Below are 16,939 nucleotides of genomic sequence, written 5' to 3'. Positions count from 1 at the left end.
TGCCATAAACTTCTGAATACTCAAAATATTGTATTCCTTATCTAATACAGGAAATTATTTAGGCCACAAGCTATAAAACATAGGAAACATGCTAGAAAACGTAGGTTGTGTGAATGTTGCTAACAGAACAAACTTGGATGAATTAATTTCTTTGTCTCTTCTATTGTTACTCTCTACCCTCTCAAGTCTATTTCATACACCCAACAAGAGACCTTGTGCTGTTTTCAGCAGAGGACATAGGCCTCTTTTGCTTTGTAGAAACAGACACACGAATCAGTTAGTTGAAAAACTGACTCGATGTCCTAGAGACTACTAAACAGTAGAAAACAAAGATAAATAAAACTGCCTCTACTTGTAGGAGCTCACAGTGGAAGAGATAGACAGGTAAGGACATTTTTGCCATGAGAAAAGAAAAATAAAAAGGATACTTTTGCTAATAGTTTTGTCATATCAAGTTTCTGGTCCCTTCTTTATGTGATATAAACACTGTCCATACAAACACACCTCCTTAAAACTCAGTGCTATTCCGGGCACACACATTTTAAAATTACATCAAAATTAGGGGTATAACTTACCATCATTTTTTCAAAGAGATCCAATACTTCCTTTTCTGACAAATTCAAAGATCGTTCATCATATAATGGCTGAGCTGCGGGAAACTCACTCATCGCGACTTGAGAATCAATAGGATGTTGAATAAGAGGTTTTTCTTTTTTGACAGTAGATTTTCTAAAACTTGTAATTCGGTCACGCTGCAAACAAAAATAAATAAATAAAAAGCCCTGAGAAAAAGATCAAGAACTACTAACATGAAGAATTGAAACATCAAAACGGTACTTAGTATAATACATATCATTATGGTCTTTTGACAAAATACTATTATAAGCAGCAAGCTCCAGTTAGAGATTGTACTATTTTGAAACCCTGAAGTAGCTCTTCAGCCTCAGAACTCTGGGGGTGAAAAGTATTCTTCAAAAGTAAAACTTAGTCCCTTGTCATTTCTGTTTTGCACAGCAAATAAGTGAAAAAAAAAAAAAAAAAGTCTCGGATCAAAGTCCTGTTTGTTGTTTCAGGGAGAATGTGTCTTTGGTGGCAAATTTACAACTATGAAAAAAGAGAAAGAAACTAAAAAGAGCTACTGATATCCAATTCTAAGAGAAAATTATGGTAATGTTTTTCTCCTTCAAAGCTGCAAAAATTGTGACAAGTACATATGAATAATCTGTCAGTGTAGCAGTAGAATGGTTAAGAGCATGGACTCAAGACAGATTACCTGGGTTTCAGTCCAAGCTCTGCCATTTACTGGCTGAGTAACCCTGTGAAAGTTACTTGGTCTCTCTGTTTCCTCAACTCTGAAATAGGGATAATGATATTACTTACACAGTAGGGTTATTGTGAAATTTAAATAAGTTAATATGTTTATTGCACTTAACTGCTATTTATTATTGTTGTTACTATTATTATTTTCCCCCAGTGTTTTCTTCCCTAAAATGTTGGACCAATGAGGAAGTAAAACAGATAAAAACATCACCTTTTCCATTTACTGGAAATATTATAAACAGAAATTTCTTATTCCTACAAATATTATGAAAAACTTGCTATTTTATGGAATATTGACTTCAAACCATTGATTCCATGTAAAATATCTAATTAATTAGCTTGCTATTTCACATAAAGTGAGTTAATGACTTCAGTTGCATGTAATTAGGATATTCTTTTAAACCACAAAACATGGGACATCAAAAGTTAGTAATGTGCATAAAACTGAATGCAACTCAGTTTTATTATGGTTTCTGTTAGGAAGCACATGCACACCATCAAGTTCACATTAAACAAGCAGACATGTTAAATATCAGGACAGTGTATCTTCACCACCATGTTACCAGAATCCTTATATAATTACTTCAACAATACAAAGAGCATCACAGAAGTTATTACCATAGCTTATGTAAAATTATGTGAACTCATTAATGAGCATACCTTTTATTTTATTAATTCAAAGAACACTTTTTTAAAACCAAAAAGTATACTTTGAAAGAAATGTAAGCAGTTTTAAGCAGCTTATTTAGGATTACAAAAGTAATTTGAGTATATGGTTGCTGACAAAGAGATTATATAAATCATAGTATTTTAGAGCTGAGAAGAAACTTGAAAAATAATCTAAACCAATCCCCTCATTTCCCAGAGAAGGTGACTTTCCTAAATCCACCAGTCCCTGGTTCCTATCCCAGTCTTCACATTAACTTAAGATTCATTTCTTCTAATTCATCTTGAACTACATTTTCACATTTTCTTTTAACTTTTTGAGGGAAATTGTTGGTTTAGTTATATAGTATATCTTCAAACAACTCAAGAAAAAAGTTAAGTAATCCAAAATAAGCTGAAGATATATTCAATAGTCAAATTTCACTAAAAATATGGTGGACATGAAAGCATCTAAATATGCAACTGACCATTAAATCAACATATCTCTTCTCTTTCCCTTCATATCACTTAATATTTACTTTTCCAGTACTAGCCTTTTTACTGAGTAGCATTAATAACATATATATTTGATCTTCCACTGTGTCTTTCACTTTTTCTAGAAAATTAGCTTTTGATTTCAGCTTTTGATTATACCTTGGTAAGAAAATGTAGTTGGCCAGGCGCAGTGGCTCACGCCTGTAATCCCAGCACTTTGGGAAGCTGAGGTGGGTGGATCATGAGGTCAGGAGTTTGAGACCAGTCTGGCTAAGATGGTGAAACCCTGTCTCTACTAAAAATACAAAATTTGCCGGGCTTGGTGGCGGGTACCTGTAATCCCAGTTACTTGGGAGGGTGAGGCAAGGGAATTGCTTGAACCAGGGAGGTGGAGGTTGCAGTGAGCCGAGATCGAGCCACTGCACTCCAGCCTGGGTGACGGGGCAAGACTCCGTCTCAAAAAAAAAAAAAAAAAAGACAATGTAGTTAAGCCACATACCTTCATCTCCTTTGAGCACTATCACTACTTTACATTATTTGTAAATAGGTAATTTCACATAGGAAAAAAAATTGTCAATGCTTAAAATACCATTTTTTACAGTTTTGAGCCCATAACTTTTAACAAGATATACTATGACAAATTCAGCTTTAAAATATTGGTTTTTAAATTTAGTAGCACACACCTGACCAACATAGTGAACTTAATTTCCTTTCTAATGGAAATTAATGTCCTCCAATATTAATGTTTAATATATTCACAATTTATTTGGCCATCAAAAAAGGAAGCATCTGTGTTTTCCAGAGTTTAGATTCACATGGAGATTTTAGAAAACTTTTGGTTAAGGTAAATATCAGGATGATGATATGAAAATTCTGTTGGGATCTCATATAATTGTTTATGTTAATATTCGAAAAGGAAGTCACTGAATTGACAATTACTCCATTCTACTATACTTTATAAATATCCAGACATTTCATATCTTACATATATCAATGCTTTTATGTCCACCCATTTTAATAAAAAGGCAACATGCATAAGTAATGTAATAACATGCTAAGACCACCTTACCACATCATCTGCCAAAGTTTTTATTTGAATGTTCTATTAAAACCAAAAAGAAACAAACAAAAAAACCAATCAGATAAGAGAAATTCATAAATCAAACAATAAAATAATTTAATAATTTTCATTTTTATTAACTGTAAACAGTCAAAAAGAATCAGAAAGTTCAAACATATAAACAACATATTCTTTAAAGAAAAAAACTTTTTAATGATTAAAAATGAAGGTTTGGCAAAGGTGTATATATTTGTTTTCAAATATGGCTCCCAAGGTCCCAAATCAGATCCAGATCAGACATCACTACCACAGTGCTGAAATGTGAGAAAAGATACCACAAAATCATAAGCCCTTGCATGTTATATAGAAGTTTGGAAATGAATCCTCAAGTTAAGATACCTAAATTTAAAAAACAACAACATGTACAATAGGAAAAATGTCACATTTAACAAGAATGAAATATAATGAAACAGCTTTTCCTAAGAACTGCGTTACTCCTGATGGATATTTAAAGGACACTTTTATAAATATGCTAAATAAAATTGAACTTATTTTTTAAAAACTATCCTTATAAATAAATTAGAAATATTTTCAAAATATTCTAAATAAAATTGAACTTATTTGAACATAAAATTGAATATATATGAGCAACGTTATTTGAGGAATTTGAGTACAGCAATACTAAAGCAATACCTAACAATGTAGTTATCTTCCAGGATTCACGGAATAGTTCAAGACCTTACAATAATGTATGATGAGCATGAAATATAGTTTTTATTATAAATATGTTGAGGTGCCAATTGGGGTGTGATTACGAAAGAACCAGATTTTTTTTAATTGTCTGTTAGAAATTGAATTTAATGTTCTGCCAGATCCTATACATTTACTTCTTACAACAGAAGCTGAATAATGTGTATCAACTTGGTCATGCACGCTAAAAAACATAGGGTCTTCTCACTGTGGGGAGGATTCCATTATGAGTTTTAAGTAAATGAAAATTGCTTGGATCTCAGAAAATTGTCTTCAAATACCACTAACCCAATGCTGTTAAAGACCATCCTCCCCACATCAGCTGGGGCAAATATAGTATTCTATGTATAACTCTTTTTTTTTTTTCTACTTTTAATCCACTGATTCCCTCAGGGATCTAAACTTCTAATCTCTATACCATGTCTTCATCACATCCTGCTGACACAAACCCCAATCAATCTTTACTGCCTAGGAAAAAAGTAGGAATTTTTTTTTTTTTTTTTTTTTTTTTTTTGAGACGGAGTCTCACTCTGTCGCCCAGGCTGGAGTGCAGTGGCCGGAATTCAGCTCACTGTAAGCTCCGCCTCCTGGGTTTAGGCCATTGTCCTGCCTCAGCCTCTGGAGTAGCTGGGACTACAGGCGCCCGCCACCTCGCCCGGCTAGTTTTTTTGTATTTTTTAGTAGAGACGGAGTTTCACCGTGTTAGCCAGGATGGTCTCGATCTCCTGACCTCGTGATCCGCCCGTCTCAGCCTCCCAAAGTGCTAGGATTACAGGCTTGAGCCACCACGCCCGGCCAAAAAAGTGGGAATTATTTATATCAGAACTGAAACCACTTTAAGAAGGATAAATTCACCCTGCAACTCTCTTACCAGGTATTTTCTCCTTAATTTTTCTAGTGGGTTGTAGATAACTGTTTTAAACACAATGGCCAATTTCATGATTTCCTGCAATACCAAATCAGAGAGAAAATGATAAAGTATCAAAAGTACCTCAACTAACCCCGCTACCATCCCTATGTGTGCTTGTCCACCTGGGTTTTTGAGACAGATGATACAGTTCTTCATGCAACTACTGCTTTCCTTCTCTTCCCATCTTTTGGGGTTATAAACTCCAGGCTGGAAACCCATCTATATCTCCAAAGCAAGAATGTAAATGAAGGGAAAATACTTTTTGCTTTAGTCAAATTATCTAAGTTAAGGTACACATATGTCTAAAATGTTTCAAATCTGTATCTCAATTGAATACATGTTGACAGTTTAATCATGGGAGACAGACACAAGAAAAAAAGCATTGCTAGCAATATTTTCACTTGGTCCTATGGGATGAGACTGAAGTCTTCTCTTCCCCTCAGTACTCTTCTTTGGAATTAACATACTTTTTGTCTATAGTAAACCACAGAGTATAGAGGTAGAAACTATTCGAGTTAGATGGAATTTGAGATTATCTAGTCAAAGTCTCTCATTTTACAAACAAGAGGGTAACGTTTGTTAGTGGCTCCACCTGCATTCCACTTGTCTAGGTTTAAGATTTCCACATCATGTTCTTCTTCCTCTCCTTCATTTCCAATAGCCAAGCAGCTATCCAGTCCCATGATAATCATTCTGCAGTCTGCAAAGATGTGGTTCAAGCCACCATCAGCTCTTAACTAAATTTCTGTAGTGACTTCCTAATCTATCTCCTTGCTTCCACCTTTGCTCTCCTGCAGTTAATTTTGAACACAGCTGACAAAGTGATACTGTGAAAACTGAAGTTACATCATGTCACTCCTTGGCTCAACACTTTCCAAGGGCTATATTTTCCCTCCTAGTGCAAGTCAAAGTCATTACAATGACCTACAAGGCCCTACTGATTTGTACACTCTCCATATCCCTCTGACCTCATCTCCTACTACCCTCCCTTCATTCCCCCAGCTCCAGTCACACTGACCACCTCACAGCTCCCCAATGAGGCAATAAGCCACATGCACTGGCTCTTCTCTCTGCCTGGAATGCTCTTTTTCCATGGTCCATATGGATTACTCCCTCATCCTGCTTTCAAGGTTTTGCTCAGTGAGGCCTACCCAGGCCATCCTATTTCAAATGGAAACATCTGCCTCCCTCCACACATTCCTGGCACTCCTGAACGAGATTTAGCACATTCTAACATAGTCTATAATTATTTACTTCATTATCATTATCTTGGTCTGCTTTTCCAACAAAAAATATAAGCTCCACAAGGACAGGGATTTTTGCCCATCTGGTTTAGGGATGTAACCCTAATGCCTAAAGCAGTGTTTGGCACATTGAGGCTCAATAAAGAGTATGAATGACTATCATACTCCCTCCTGTTCATAAATACTCAATGCCTCCCGATGACCTATAAAGATGAATATCCTTAATATGGAATTCAAAGGCCTGTATGTTTCAGCCCTAGGCTACCTTCTACTTCTTCCCTTATGACCCCTATTCTACAGAAAACAAAAATTAAAATCCTCTTCCCAATGCATACTCCCATGATGTCCTGTTTGTGCCCCTACTGTTCCCTTTGATTGGGAATGCCCATTTTGCTATATACCATTTCTAATTCTAAAGCTTCCCTTGAATTGAAAGTTTAGTTGTTAATAAACCAAATGTGGACCCCTGGTCAAAAATAATACTGGAGAAGGAGTATGCTTTGTTTTATTCTTAAAGAATTTTTTTTTTTTTCCTAACAGGCAACAAGAATGATAGAGTACCCCAAGGCACATAGGAAATTATACTTATGTAAAAAATTATCCTAACTACTTGTGATAGAGAAACATAAAGAAAAACACCCCGCTCCTGATTTCTTGATTTGTAAATTTCATTCAACCAGAGTGGATATCCTGTATAACCACATACATTTAATACGAATATTTTCTCAGATTTCCCTCATGTAAAAATCTGCTTTCATAAATATAATAATACTATTTAAAGCTCTTCGTTATAACTGTTAAGAAAAAAGAACAAATATGGTCTATCAAAAAGGAAAAATTTTAAGCAGATATGAAGAGGCTGAATTTCAGAACGGGTAATTTTTAGTCATTGTACACTAAACATGTATCAAAATCATTGTATAAGTTACGATTAAATGATCTGCAAACAAAATTAAAGCATTTCTGCCTCACAGTTTTTTTTTGAGATGGTCTTGCTCTGCCGCCCAGGCTGCAGTGCAGTGGCGCAATTTCGGCTCACTGCAAGCTCTGCCTCCCGGGTTCAAGTGATTCTTCTGCCTCAGTCTCCCGAGTAGCTGGGACTACAGGCGCCCGCCACCTCGCCCGGCTAATTTTTTGTATTTTTAGTAGAGACGGGGTTTCACCGTGTTAGTCAGGATGGTCTCAATCTACTGACCTCATGATCCGCCCGCCTCGGCCTCCCAAAGTGCTGGGATTACAGGCGTGAGCCACCACGCCCGGCCGTCTGCCACACAATTATCTTTCTATATTAGTCAAAAAAGAAAGGTATAAAAGGACTTGAGAATAACAACAGAAACACCAAAAAACTTTTTTTCATTTATAATGATGCTCTTCCAGAACAAGCTCTCAAAATTCATTTATGTGGATGGGTGCATCTCTCTCACACCACATGCAAGTAAACATGGATTTTTCACTCCTTTGTACAAACACTACAGAGCTACTATGGAGTTAAAAAATTCAGAAACAAAAATGACCCCCCCAAAAATCTTTATTAGAGTCATACCCCTGAATTAAAAGCACTTATTAAAGTCATTTTCATAAGTTTTTATTATGCAAATCTAATGATCATGCTCATTACAAGGAGGGCATATTGTACCAATAAGTATAGTGACCATATATTTTCATTAAAATCAACTCTGGAAAAGCAATAAGACTGTGCATTAGTCAAGCAATCAGAGTTTATTAAACTTCATTTATGATCAGCTATATTAAATATAACTTAGCACAGTATTATATGAATATTGTATACGTATAAAAGTATCACTCCAGAGTCTCAACCCCTTAAGACTAAGAGAAATGGCTGACTTACTCATAAACTCTAATGCTGAAGTTGTGATTGCAATGCAAGAGTCATTATTGTAAGAAAATTAAGTTTTAATTTTCTCAATCAGGCAGAAATTAACAAAAACAGCAAGATGTAAAGATTCAACTCTCTTATGGCTAATGTTACATGGTAATACAATGTTTTATAAACATCGTGAAATTGGACAACTAAATTGCATATAATTCAAAAGTCTCACCATCAACTCAAAAACGTATTCGCACTATTTGACTATTTTCTTCTCTTTTAAATAAAATGCATTAAGTTGGCCATTACAATAGAGATGAAGGGTCAACTCTTTACCTTCCTTAAGTTTCTTGAGTTCCACGAATGGCAGGTACAATAGGACACAAAAAACAACCTTCACTTCAGCTGAACAAATATTTAATCATCTACTATGTACCTGTTTGTCAGGCCTCTGGGCCCAAGCTAAGCCATTGCATCCCCTGTGACCTGCACGTATACACCCAGATGGCCTGAAGTAACTGAAGAATCACAAAACAAGTGAAAATGGCCTGTTCCTGCCTTAACTGATGACATTCCACCACAAAAAAAGTGAAAATGACCGGTCCTTGCCTTAACTGATGACATTACCTTGTGAAATTCCTTCTCCTGGCTCATCCTGGCTCATTAAGCTCCCCCACTGAGCACCTTGTGACCTCCTCTCCTACCTGTCAGAGAACCCCCTTTGACTGTAATTTTCCTTTACCTACCCAAATCCTGTAAAATGACCCCACCCCTATCTCCCTTCACTGACTCTCTTTTCGGACTCAGTCCACCTGCACCCAGGTGAAATAAACAGCCTTGTTGCTCACACAAAGTCTGTTTGGTGGTCTTTTCACACGGACACGAGTGACACAAGTGAAACTGTTGAGTACTGGGCACTGGGAATACAGTGGTAAACAAGGTAAGCATGCTCTCTTCCTTTAAGGAGGTTACACTCTAGTTGAAGATCAGAAGAATGAAAGACCAACACAATATAAATCTTCTGAGAGCTCTGATATGGTAATACTCTGTTATAATCTCCATATGTTTTCCAAGTCAGAAAGGACCTTAAGAAAGGTAATCACTATCAACCAATGATTCAGGGTTTGATTTCTCTGATATCCCTGCCCAATCCCTATTCAGATAAGCAGCAGTCACAGAGGGAAGTAGTTACTATTCAAAGGCCTGCCTTCCAACTTTTCAGACCCTATACTCACTCCTGAACTTTAAAAGCCAGGAAGACCAATCCAAACAACTCAAGGCCAATCACCTGGTAACCAAGCTGAACATTCTGTTCAGGCATTCAAATGCTTTATTATAAAGATATTTTGTGTTAGTTAAGTACCTCTCAATTGTGTTTAATTTCACCAAGAAAGCAACGTCTAATTTTATTTTTAGAACTAAGCTCAATGTACAGGTTTGAGTCTAAGATGACCTTTTAGAAAACAAATTTTCGCTTTTGCAATCACTGAACTATTTACTGTGTGTACTTAAAATTACTCCCAAACATTCTTTCATCTCCTTTCTAAAAGTAAGAGTCATTTTCAGATACCTACACTTCATCTTAGGCACTGTAGTCCTCTATCACCATTAGCACTTAAGAATAGATGCTAGATCAAGTGGTGGTATGCCAGGCACTGGGGATTTAGAGAGATATGGCCCTGCCCTCGAAGCTCAAAAGCCTAGCAGTTGAGAAGATGAAGTTACAGATATGAAGTTCCAGTTCTGCACCTTACTCTGCCATTGTTAACATCTTGAACTGTCCATTTCATCATTTTAGTAGAGCAATATTTTTATATTTTTGTGACCATAAGCACACCATCTCAGAAGTACTGTCATTCAAAAGTCTCAAATTTTAACCCACCAGAGTTCTTTGCCATTGCAAATCAAAATTCATTCCACCATTTTTATGACAAGAAAAAAATCCTTTTGAGATTCTCTTCTCAAGATGCTCTTTCAATTTATAAAGAACAAAATATTTATCTAGAAGAAAACAAATATGACATCACAGTATAGGGTTTCAGTTTTCTTCACAATGCAAAGGCCTATGTTACTTCACTGGATAATTTTGACAAATCTGTCATAACAAGTTATGCTCAATCTTAAATGAATTGTCTTGCCGTAAAGCTGAATCTTGAACTGCCAGGAGGGGTGACTATGACATGGGAATCCAGTAGTCTCTCTGTGACAAACCTGATCAGCTTTGGGACTAAGGGTAAATGGTTCAGGAAATACGTCTGCCACTCAGGTCTTTAAGAATGTTCACACTAATGAATTGGTGGAAGTCACTTAGTGCCTGAATTAAGCAGAAACAATTGCAGGAATAATCCAGCTTTTAGAGTAGTAGTATCCTCTGCAGGTCTAGAAAGAATGTTTGTTTGCTTTATACTGTGAAAGGAAAATATCTTGGGCCTCTTCAAGCTGGGAACTGCCTCTCATTCTATTCAAAGTCATCCCTCTGCTCACAGAGACAGATGCATATTCTGATTGCTTCTTTTGAAAAGACTTATCAGAAACTCAAAAGAATGCAACCATCTGACTCTTACCTACCTGTGACCTGGAAGCCCCCAGTAGGGGGGCCTTACTTTGTGTTATCTCCGCATTTCTGGATGGAACTAATGTACTTCTTATGTATTGACTGATGTCTCATGTCTCCCTAAAATGTATAAAAGCAAGCTGTGCACCGACCACCTTGGGCACACATCAACAGGACTTTCTGAGGCTGTCTCACAAGCGCATTGTCAACTTTGGGAAAATAAACTTTCTAAACTGAGACCTGTCTCAAAATTTGGGGGTTCACAATATTAAACCATTTCAAAAGGGAAAAAAAGTTGTATAGACATGCAAGTTCTTCTTTCTTAGTCTATGAATAAAAAGCAACAGAAATGAAAAAGCTAGCTTTAGCCAAATACAAAAATTTCAAAACCCAACACAGTACTTTGTACATAACAGATACTCTTAGATCAATGATTTAGCCAAGTAGTGCTCTATAATTAATAAACAGATTTTCACCTTCTCTGTGAAAAAACGACAAATTTCTCAACCAAACCTTAATCAAGCACCCATTTTATACCCAACACTTTATGGCACAGAGAAGTTTAAGGATTCTTCCCTTAAGACATTTACAGTCTAACCAGGGAGTAAAAACTAACCATATAGGCTGGGTGTAGTGGCGCACACCTGTACTACCAGCACTTTGGGAGGCCAAGGCGGGTGGATCACCTGAGGTCAGGAGTTCGAGACCAGCCTGACCAACATGGTGAAACCCCCCCTCTCTACTAAAAATACAAAAATTAGCCGGGTGTAGTGGTGGGCGCCTGTAATCCCAGCTACTTGGGAGGCTGAGGCAGGAGAATCGCTTGAACCCAGGAGGCAGAGGTTGCAGTGAGCTGAGATCATGCCACTGCACTCCAGCCTGGGTGACAGAGTGGGACTCTGTCAAACAAACAAACAAAAAAAAAAACTAACCATACAAAAACAAAAATAACTAAATGCTAAACTATGAGTTTCTCAGGTATGTAGTTTACTTTCTTCCAAGGCACAATCCTCCTGTCTTTTTTTTTTTTTTTTTTTTTTTTTTTTGAGACGGAGTCTCGCTCTGTCACCCAGGCTGGAGTGCAGTGGCGCAATCTCGGCTCACTGCATTCTCCGCCTCCCGGGTTCACACCATTCTCCTGCCTCAGCCTCCCTAGTAGCTGGGACTACAGGCGCCCGCCACCACGCCTGGCTAATTTTTGCATTTTTAGTAGAGACGGGGTTTCACGTGTTAACCAGGATGGTCTCGATCTCCTGACCTCATGATCCACCTGCCTCAAAGTGCTGGGATTACAGGCGTGAGCTCTCCTGTCTTATCTTGACAGCATTAACTGTTATCTGAAATGATATTGTTCACTTATTTACTTCTTTGTGCTCTTGTTTTATTTTTGTTTTTTTTTTTTTCTTTTGAGACGGAGTCTCCCTCTGTCGCCCAGGCTGGAGTGCAGTGGCGCGATCTCAGCTCACTGCAACCTCCACCTCCCAGGTTCAAGCAATTCCCTGCCTCAGCCTCCCAAGTAGCTGGGATACTGGCACCTGCCATCATGCCCGACTAATTTTTGTATTTTTAGTAGAGATGGGGTTTCACCATCTTGGCCAGGCTAGTCTCAAACTCCTGACCTCATGATCCATCCACCTCAGCCTCCCAAAGTGCTGGGATTATAGGTTGTCTTCTACTCTCTAGAAAATATATTCCATAACAGTAAAGACCTTAACGGTCTTATTCACTTTCAGATCTCTGACACTTAGAACAGTAGCTGGCACATAATATCTGCTCGAATGTTGGTAAATAAATTCATTTAAGTACAATAAGAATCCAGAGAAGAAATAGATAAATGTAGCTTCATTGAGAAACTACAAAGAATTGTGGCCTAATTGCTGGGGAGGATCTGAAGAGCCACAAAGAGAGAAAGAGGGAAGTCAGACAAAAGGAGCAGCATTAACATTTTACTTCAGGGAAGTTGAGGAGAACAGACATATGAAACAAATGGTTCAAGTAAAAGGGGATTAAATTTTGAATATGTAGGGTGGATTAGAGGCAGTCTTGAAAACCACAAGGAATAGTCTAGACTAAACTGGAAAACCACTAGGGGTTCTTATGATTTACTGATTTGAAGACACCATTCTCCTGCCTGGAGAAAATGGTATTTTAGAAAGCTGACTTTGGGTGGCACACGTGTACAATCTTTTATTTGAAACCTTTCAAGCCAAACACGTCTGGGAACTCAGCATGTTTCATGTTTTAAAAAGGAATATGCTAGGTGTATCATATCTTACAAAACACACTAAGCAGGATCTGGGGTAACACATTAACTCAAATGCATTCAAGTTTAAAAGGAAAACATGGATATTCCACAAAGCAGGATAAAGAGTACCTATACAATCTTAAGAAGATTGGGGTTTGTGGCCAAATGATAACAGTCTGTTTTCAGAGCATTCATATTTTAGAATTTCAGAAAAGGGTTGTGAACCTGTAATATTTAGAATAAACTGAAGAAGGAATCAAAGGCTAAAAGGGCGGCTTGCAGAGAACAGCAAGTTGGGTCTATTCTAACTAACCAATAGTTACCATTTACTGAGCATTTATAGGCACTATGCTAAGAGCTTTAGATGCATTACCTCATTTAAATCCTCACAATAATCCTATGTACAAGAAGGTACTGTCCTGTTTTGCTCCTCAGGAAATCAAGGTTTATAGTCATTAAGTCATCTGCCTAAATCACAAAGATAATAAATTACACAGTCCAGATTAGCATTTAGGTCTGACTAGAACACGCGCTCTAGAACCTCTATCTGTATTCTGAAATCTGTGTGCAACAGTCTTTATCAGTATAATAATACTGGTTAGAACTCCAGCTCTTTTTCAGTCTGGGCCTTTCCATGTGCTCTTTGTTCTGCTTAGAGCACTCCCTCCATCCCACCTCACCTCTTTCTTAATCATCTGGCCATCTTCTACTCAACTGTTCTGCTCTCAGCTAAGGATACAGTTGATCCTGTTTTAGTCTCCCATGGTTCCTGAACTTCCCCTTCTGCAACACATTCCAATTATCAAATCCCAATTACCTATCAATATCAGTCTTCTGTGCAATACCATAAACTCAGTGTAGTAAGGACCAGGTTTTTCTCGATTCCCACTGTGTCCTCAGGTTTTTGCACGATTTCTAGCACACAGTAAGTACTCAAACCTGTGATGATTGACAGAATTGGGGCTGGGGGAGGACAGAGACAGAGGAAGAGAGCGACAGAGAGAGAATGTGATCCAGTTGCAAGATGATAAAAACAGTCTAGGATGGGAGCAATAGAAATAGATAAGGCAGTTAGTATATATAATTTTGTTTAAAATTACGCTTGTTATTGAAGCAATGTAGCCAGACATATGATTGCTGTTTGTATTAAATAGAGTAATTTAAATATCTGTTGTTATGATTACTATCTTTATAACGCAAAAAGAACCTCTAAATGGCTATGATTATCCCTCTGGAGATACTTCACCTCACAATGACTTGCCATCTATCTACTTCAAGTAGCGTTTACAAATAACCACATCATTTAGGTTTCTGATGTAGCTGCAAAATTAATCTGACAAAACAAAATGATTCACTGCTTTAAAAATTCAAGAGTATAAATTGCCGAAAACTGAAAATTATACCTGAGTTGTGAACAAGGTATTATTAGAACATATTTTTTGTAGGAAAAAACACATAAAAGTCATAGAGTGATTTAAGTTAACTTCACTATTAGTACTTTTAACTGATAGTCTTGAATTTGCAAACAATCCCCAATTCAGGAATGTGTCATGTCTCAAAGTTCACTTGTATAGCAGTTGTTTAGCTCTTGGAACACATGTATCCAAAGGTGTAACCCATAAAAAAATCATTTCCAGAGTGAAAGTAGACAAACTTCTCCACATGGAAAACAAAAACAGCTCATTTACTCACACAGGAAGAACTTTACAAATCACTGAATATTATATCAAATATTTAAAGTGGAAAAGCTTAAGCAGAATGTGATTATATGGTGAATAAAAATAATTTTCAGAAAATTTAAAAAGTGTTTTTGGAAAAATTTAGTATTATAAATTATTCAATTTTATAAACTTCATTTTTCCCCCCCAATGGGCTTCAAATTCTATGCTGAGTAGTGGTAACTCTGAGAAAACTTTTTGTCTCGTAATGTTCCTTAAATAGTTTTTTACTTAGTTTTAATTTGGATAAGAGATTCTTTCTCAAGATAGTGACAGAAATTGTCAAAATAATAAATAACACATTGCAGGAAAATATCATTTATGTCACTGTGTTTTACAAATAATATCATAATGAATTAACAGGTAGTTTTAATTTTTTTTACCTTTTTATGATTTTGGGCAAAGCAACACTTGTATCTGTTTATGCTGATGGATCTCAAATTTCTTCTACTCTGTGTTTTTCACAATGGACTCTCCAATGTATTTAAATAATTGAAGTGGAGTAAGAGTTGCAAATAAATCAGCAACTATACTTAGCCCCTGAAGCCTAAGTATTCATCACTGATCAGTTGCAATATAGAAAAGATGAGCTGTATGTCCCTTTGCCTGAAAACTCACAAGCAACCCAAGCACTAACCCTTATAATGACCCTTATACACATACAGGTCAAAGCAAATTCTTCAGATTTTTCTTTTCTCTTTTAATTAATATCATGAATCACAGAGATTTATAAGTCTAAAGATTTTGATGTAGAAAACATTTTTTTTCCTTTTCATCTAGATGTTAAGACAATAGTGATGTATTTTACATAATCAATATACAGATCACGGTTTACATAAACCCGTTAAATATGAAGTGGCTGTTAACCTTGCCTACAACTCTTTGACTTTGTTGATGCCAACAAAGGCTTCAAACCAGCAAAATGAAGCCCTTTCATAGGGGCTCCTGAAAACCAATGACAGATACATATTATATCTCTGCACATAAGACTCCTGCCATGTCAAATCTACCAATAACACTCAATGTGTATGAGAGGTCTTTGAAAACAGAGAAAGTCTGAATTATGAGGATAAATTTGAGACAGTCTAAACTTCTTTTAATAGCATTCATTCAAGTTTCCATTTTCCTCACTGCTGCATAATTTGGTTTTATAACAGTTTGCCCAATTAGGGACTGGGTAGGTTGAACTTAAATGTTACTATGGGCTGGGCACGGTGGCTCAAGCCTGTAATCCCAGCACTTTGGGAGGCCGAGACGGGCGGATCACGAGGTCAGGAGATCGAGACCATGCTGGCTAACACGGTGAAACCCTGTCTCTACTAAAAAATACAAAAAATTAGCCAGGCGAGGTGGCAGGCGCCTGTAGTCCCAGCTACTTGGGAGGCTGAGGCAGGAGAATGGCGTGAACCCAGGAGGCGGAGCTTGCAGTGAGCTGAGATTCGGCCACTGCACTCCAGCCTGGGCGACAGAGCGAGACTCCATCTCAAAAAAAAAAAAAAAAAAAAAAAAAAATGTTACTATGAAGCTGACAGAATGATTTATAGTCAGTAGATCATTGAAAAACAAATATAGATACACTTAAAAATTTATAGAATTAGCCAGGTGTGGTGGTTCACACCTGTAATCCCAGCACTTTGGGAGGCCGAGGTGGGCAGATCACTTGAGGTCAGGAGTTCAAGACCAGCCTGACCAACACAGTGAAACTCTGTCTCTACCAAAAATACAAAAAAGAAAATAGCCATGCGTGGTGGCAGGCGCCTATAATCCAAGCTACTCAGGAAGCCGAGGCAGGAGAATCACTTAAACCCAGGAGGAAGTGGTTGCAGTGCGCCGAGATCGCGCCACTGCACTCCAGGCTGGGCGACAGAATGAGACTCCATCTCAAAAAAAAAAAAAATTATAGAATTACTCTTACAGGGTTACCATAAGTTCTGGCCCCACATAACTGTGTCAGTACCATAATCATAGCCAAGTTTTTTAATAAAATTCCTAAATTAACTTCTCTTCAATTACCATTCTATTTGCTAATAATGTTAAACTTATTTTCAACAAAATGACCTATTTAGTAGCCGTAATCAATACTACTGAAGTTTTCTACATACGTGGGCCCTTTATAGCCCTGATGAAACATATGGAGTTAGTTCTGTCACTACATTTTCTTACAGAAACA

The 16,939-nt window shown here is 37.1% G+C and overlaps 1 protein-coding gene across 5 annotated transcripts in view; it reads right to left on the bottom strand.

The window, feature by feature from the left end:
• DIAPH2 (diaphanous related formin 2) overlaps nucleotides 1–16,939 on the bottom strand; it is a 919,127-nt gene that overhangs the window by 862,640 nt on the left and 39,548 nt on the right. For 2 of the 5 annotated variants that reach the window (XM_065538080.1, XM_065538081.1), the window contains exons 2-3: nucleotides 3,530–3,562; nucleotides 576–752 (exon numbers count right to left, since the gene is read on the bottom strand). In XM_065538080.1, the coding sequence (XP_065394152.1) occupies nucleotides 576–752; nucleotides 3,530–3,562 (210 nt within the window). Of the gene's footprint in view, nucleotides 1–575; nucleotides 753–3,529; nucleotides 3,563–5,141; nucleotides 5,217–16,939 lie in introns of all 5 variants that reach the window. The other 3 variants (XM_065538082.1, XM_074029497.1, XM_065538079.1) reach the window with 2 other exon arrangements.

Source organism: Macaca fascicularis, chromosome X (genome assembly GCF_037993035.2).
Source record: "Macaca fascicularis isolate 582-1 chromosome X, T2T-MFA8v1.1".
Taxonomy (NCBI): domain Eukaryota; kingdom Metazoa; phylum Chordata; class Mammalia; order Primates; family Cercopithecidae; genus Macaca; species Macaca fascicularis.
Note: the sequence above shows the minus strand (reverse complement) of the source record. Positions and strands in the feature narration are given on the sequence as shown.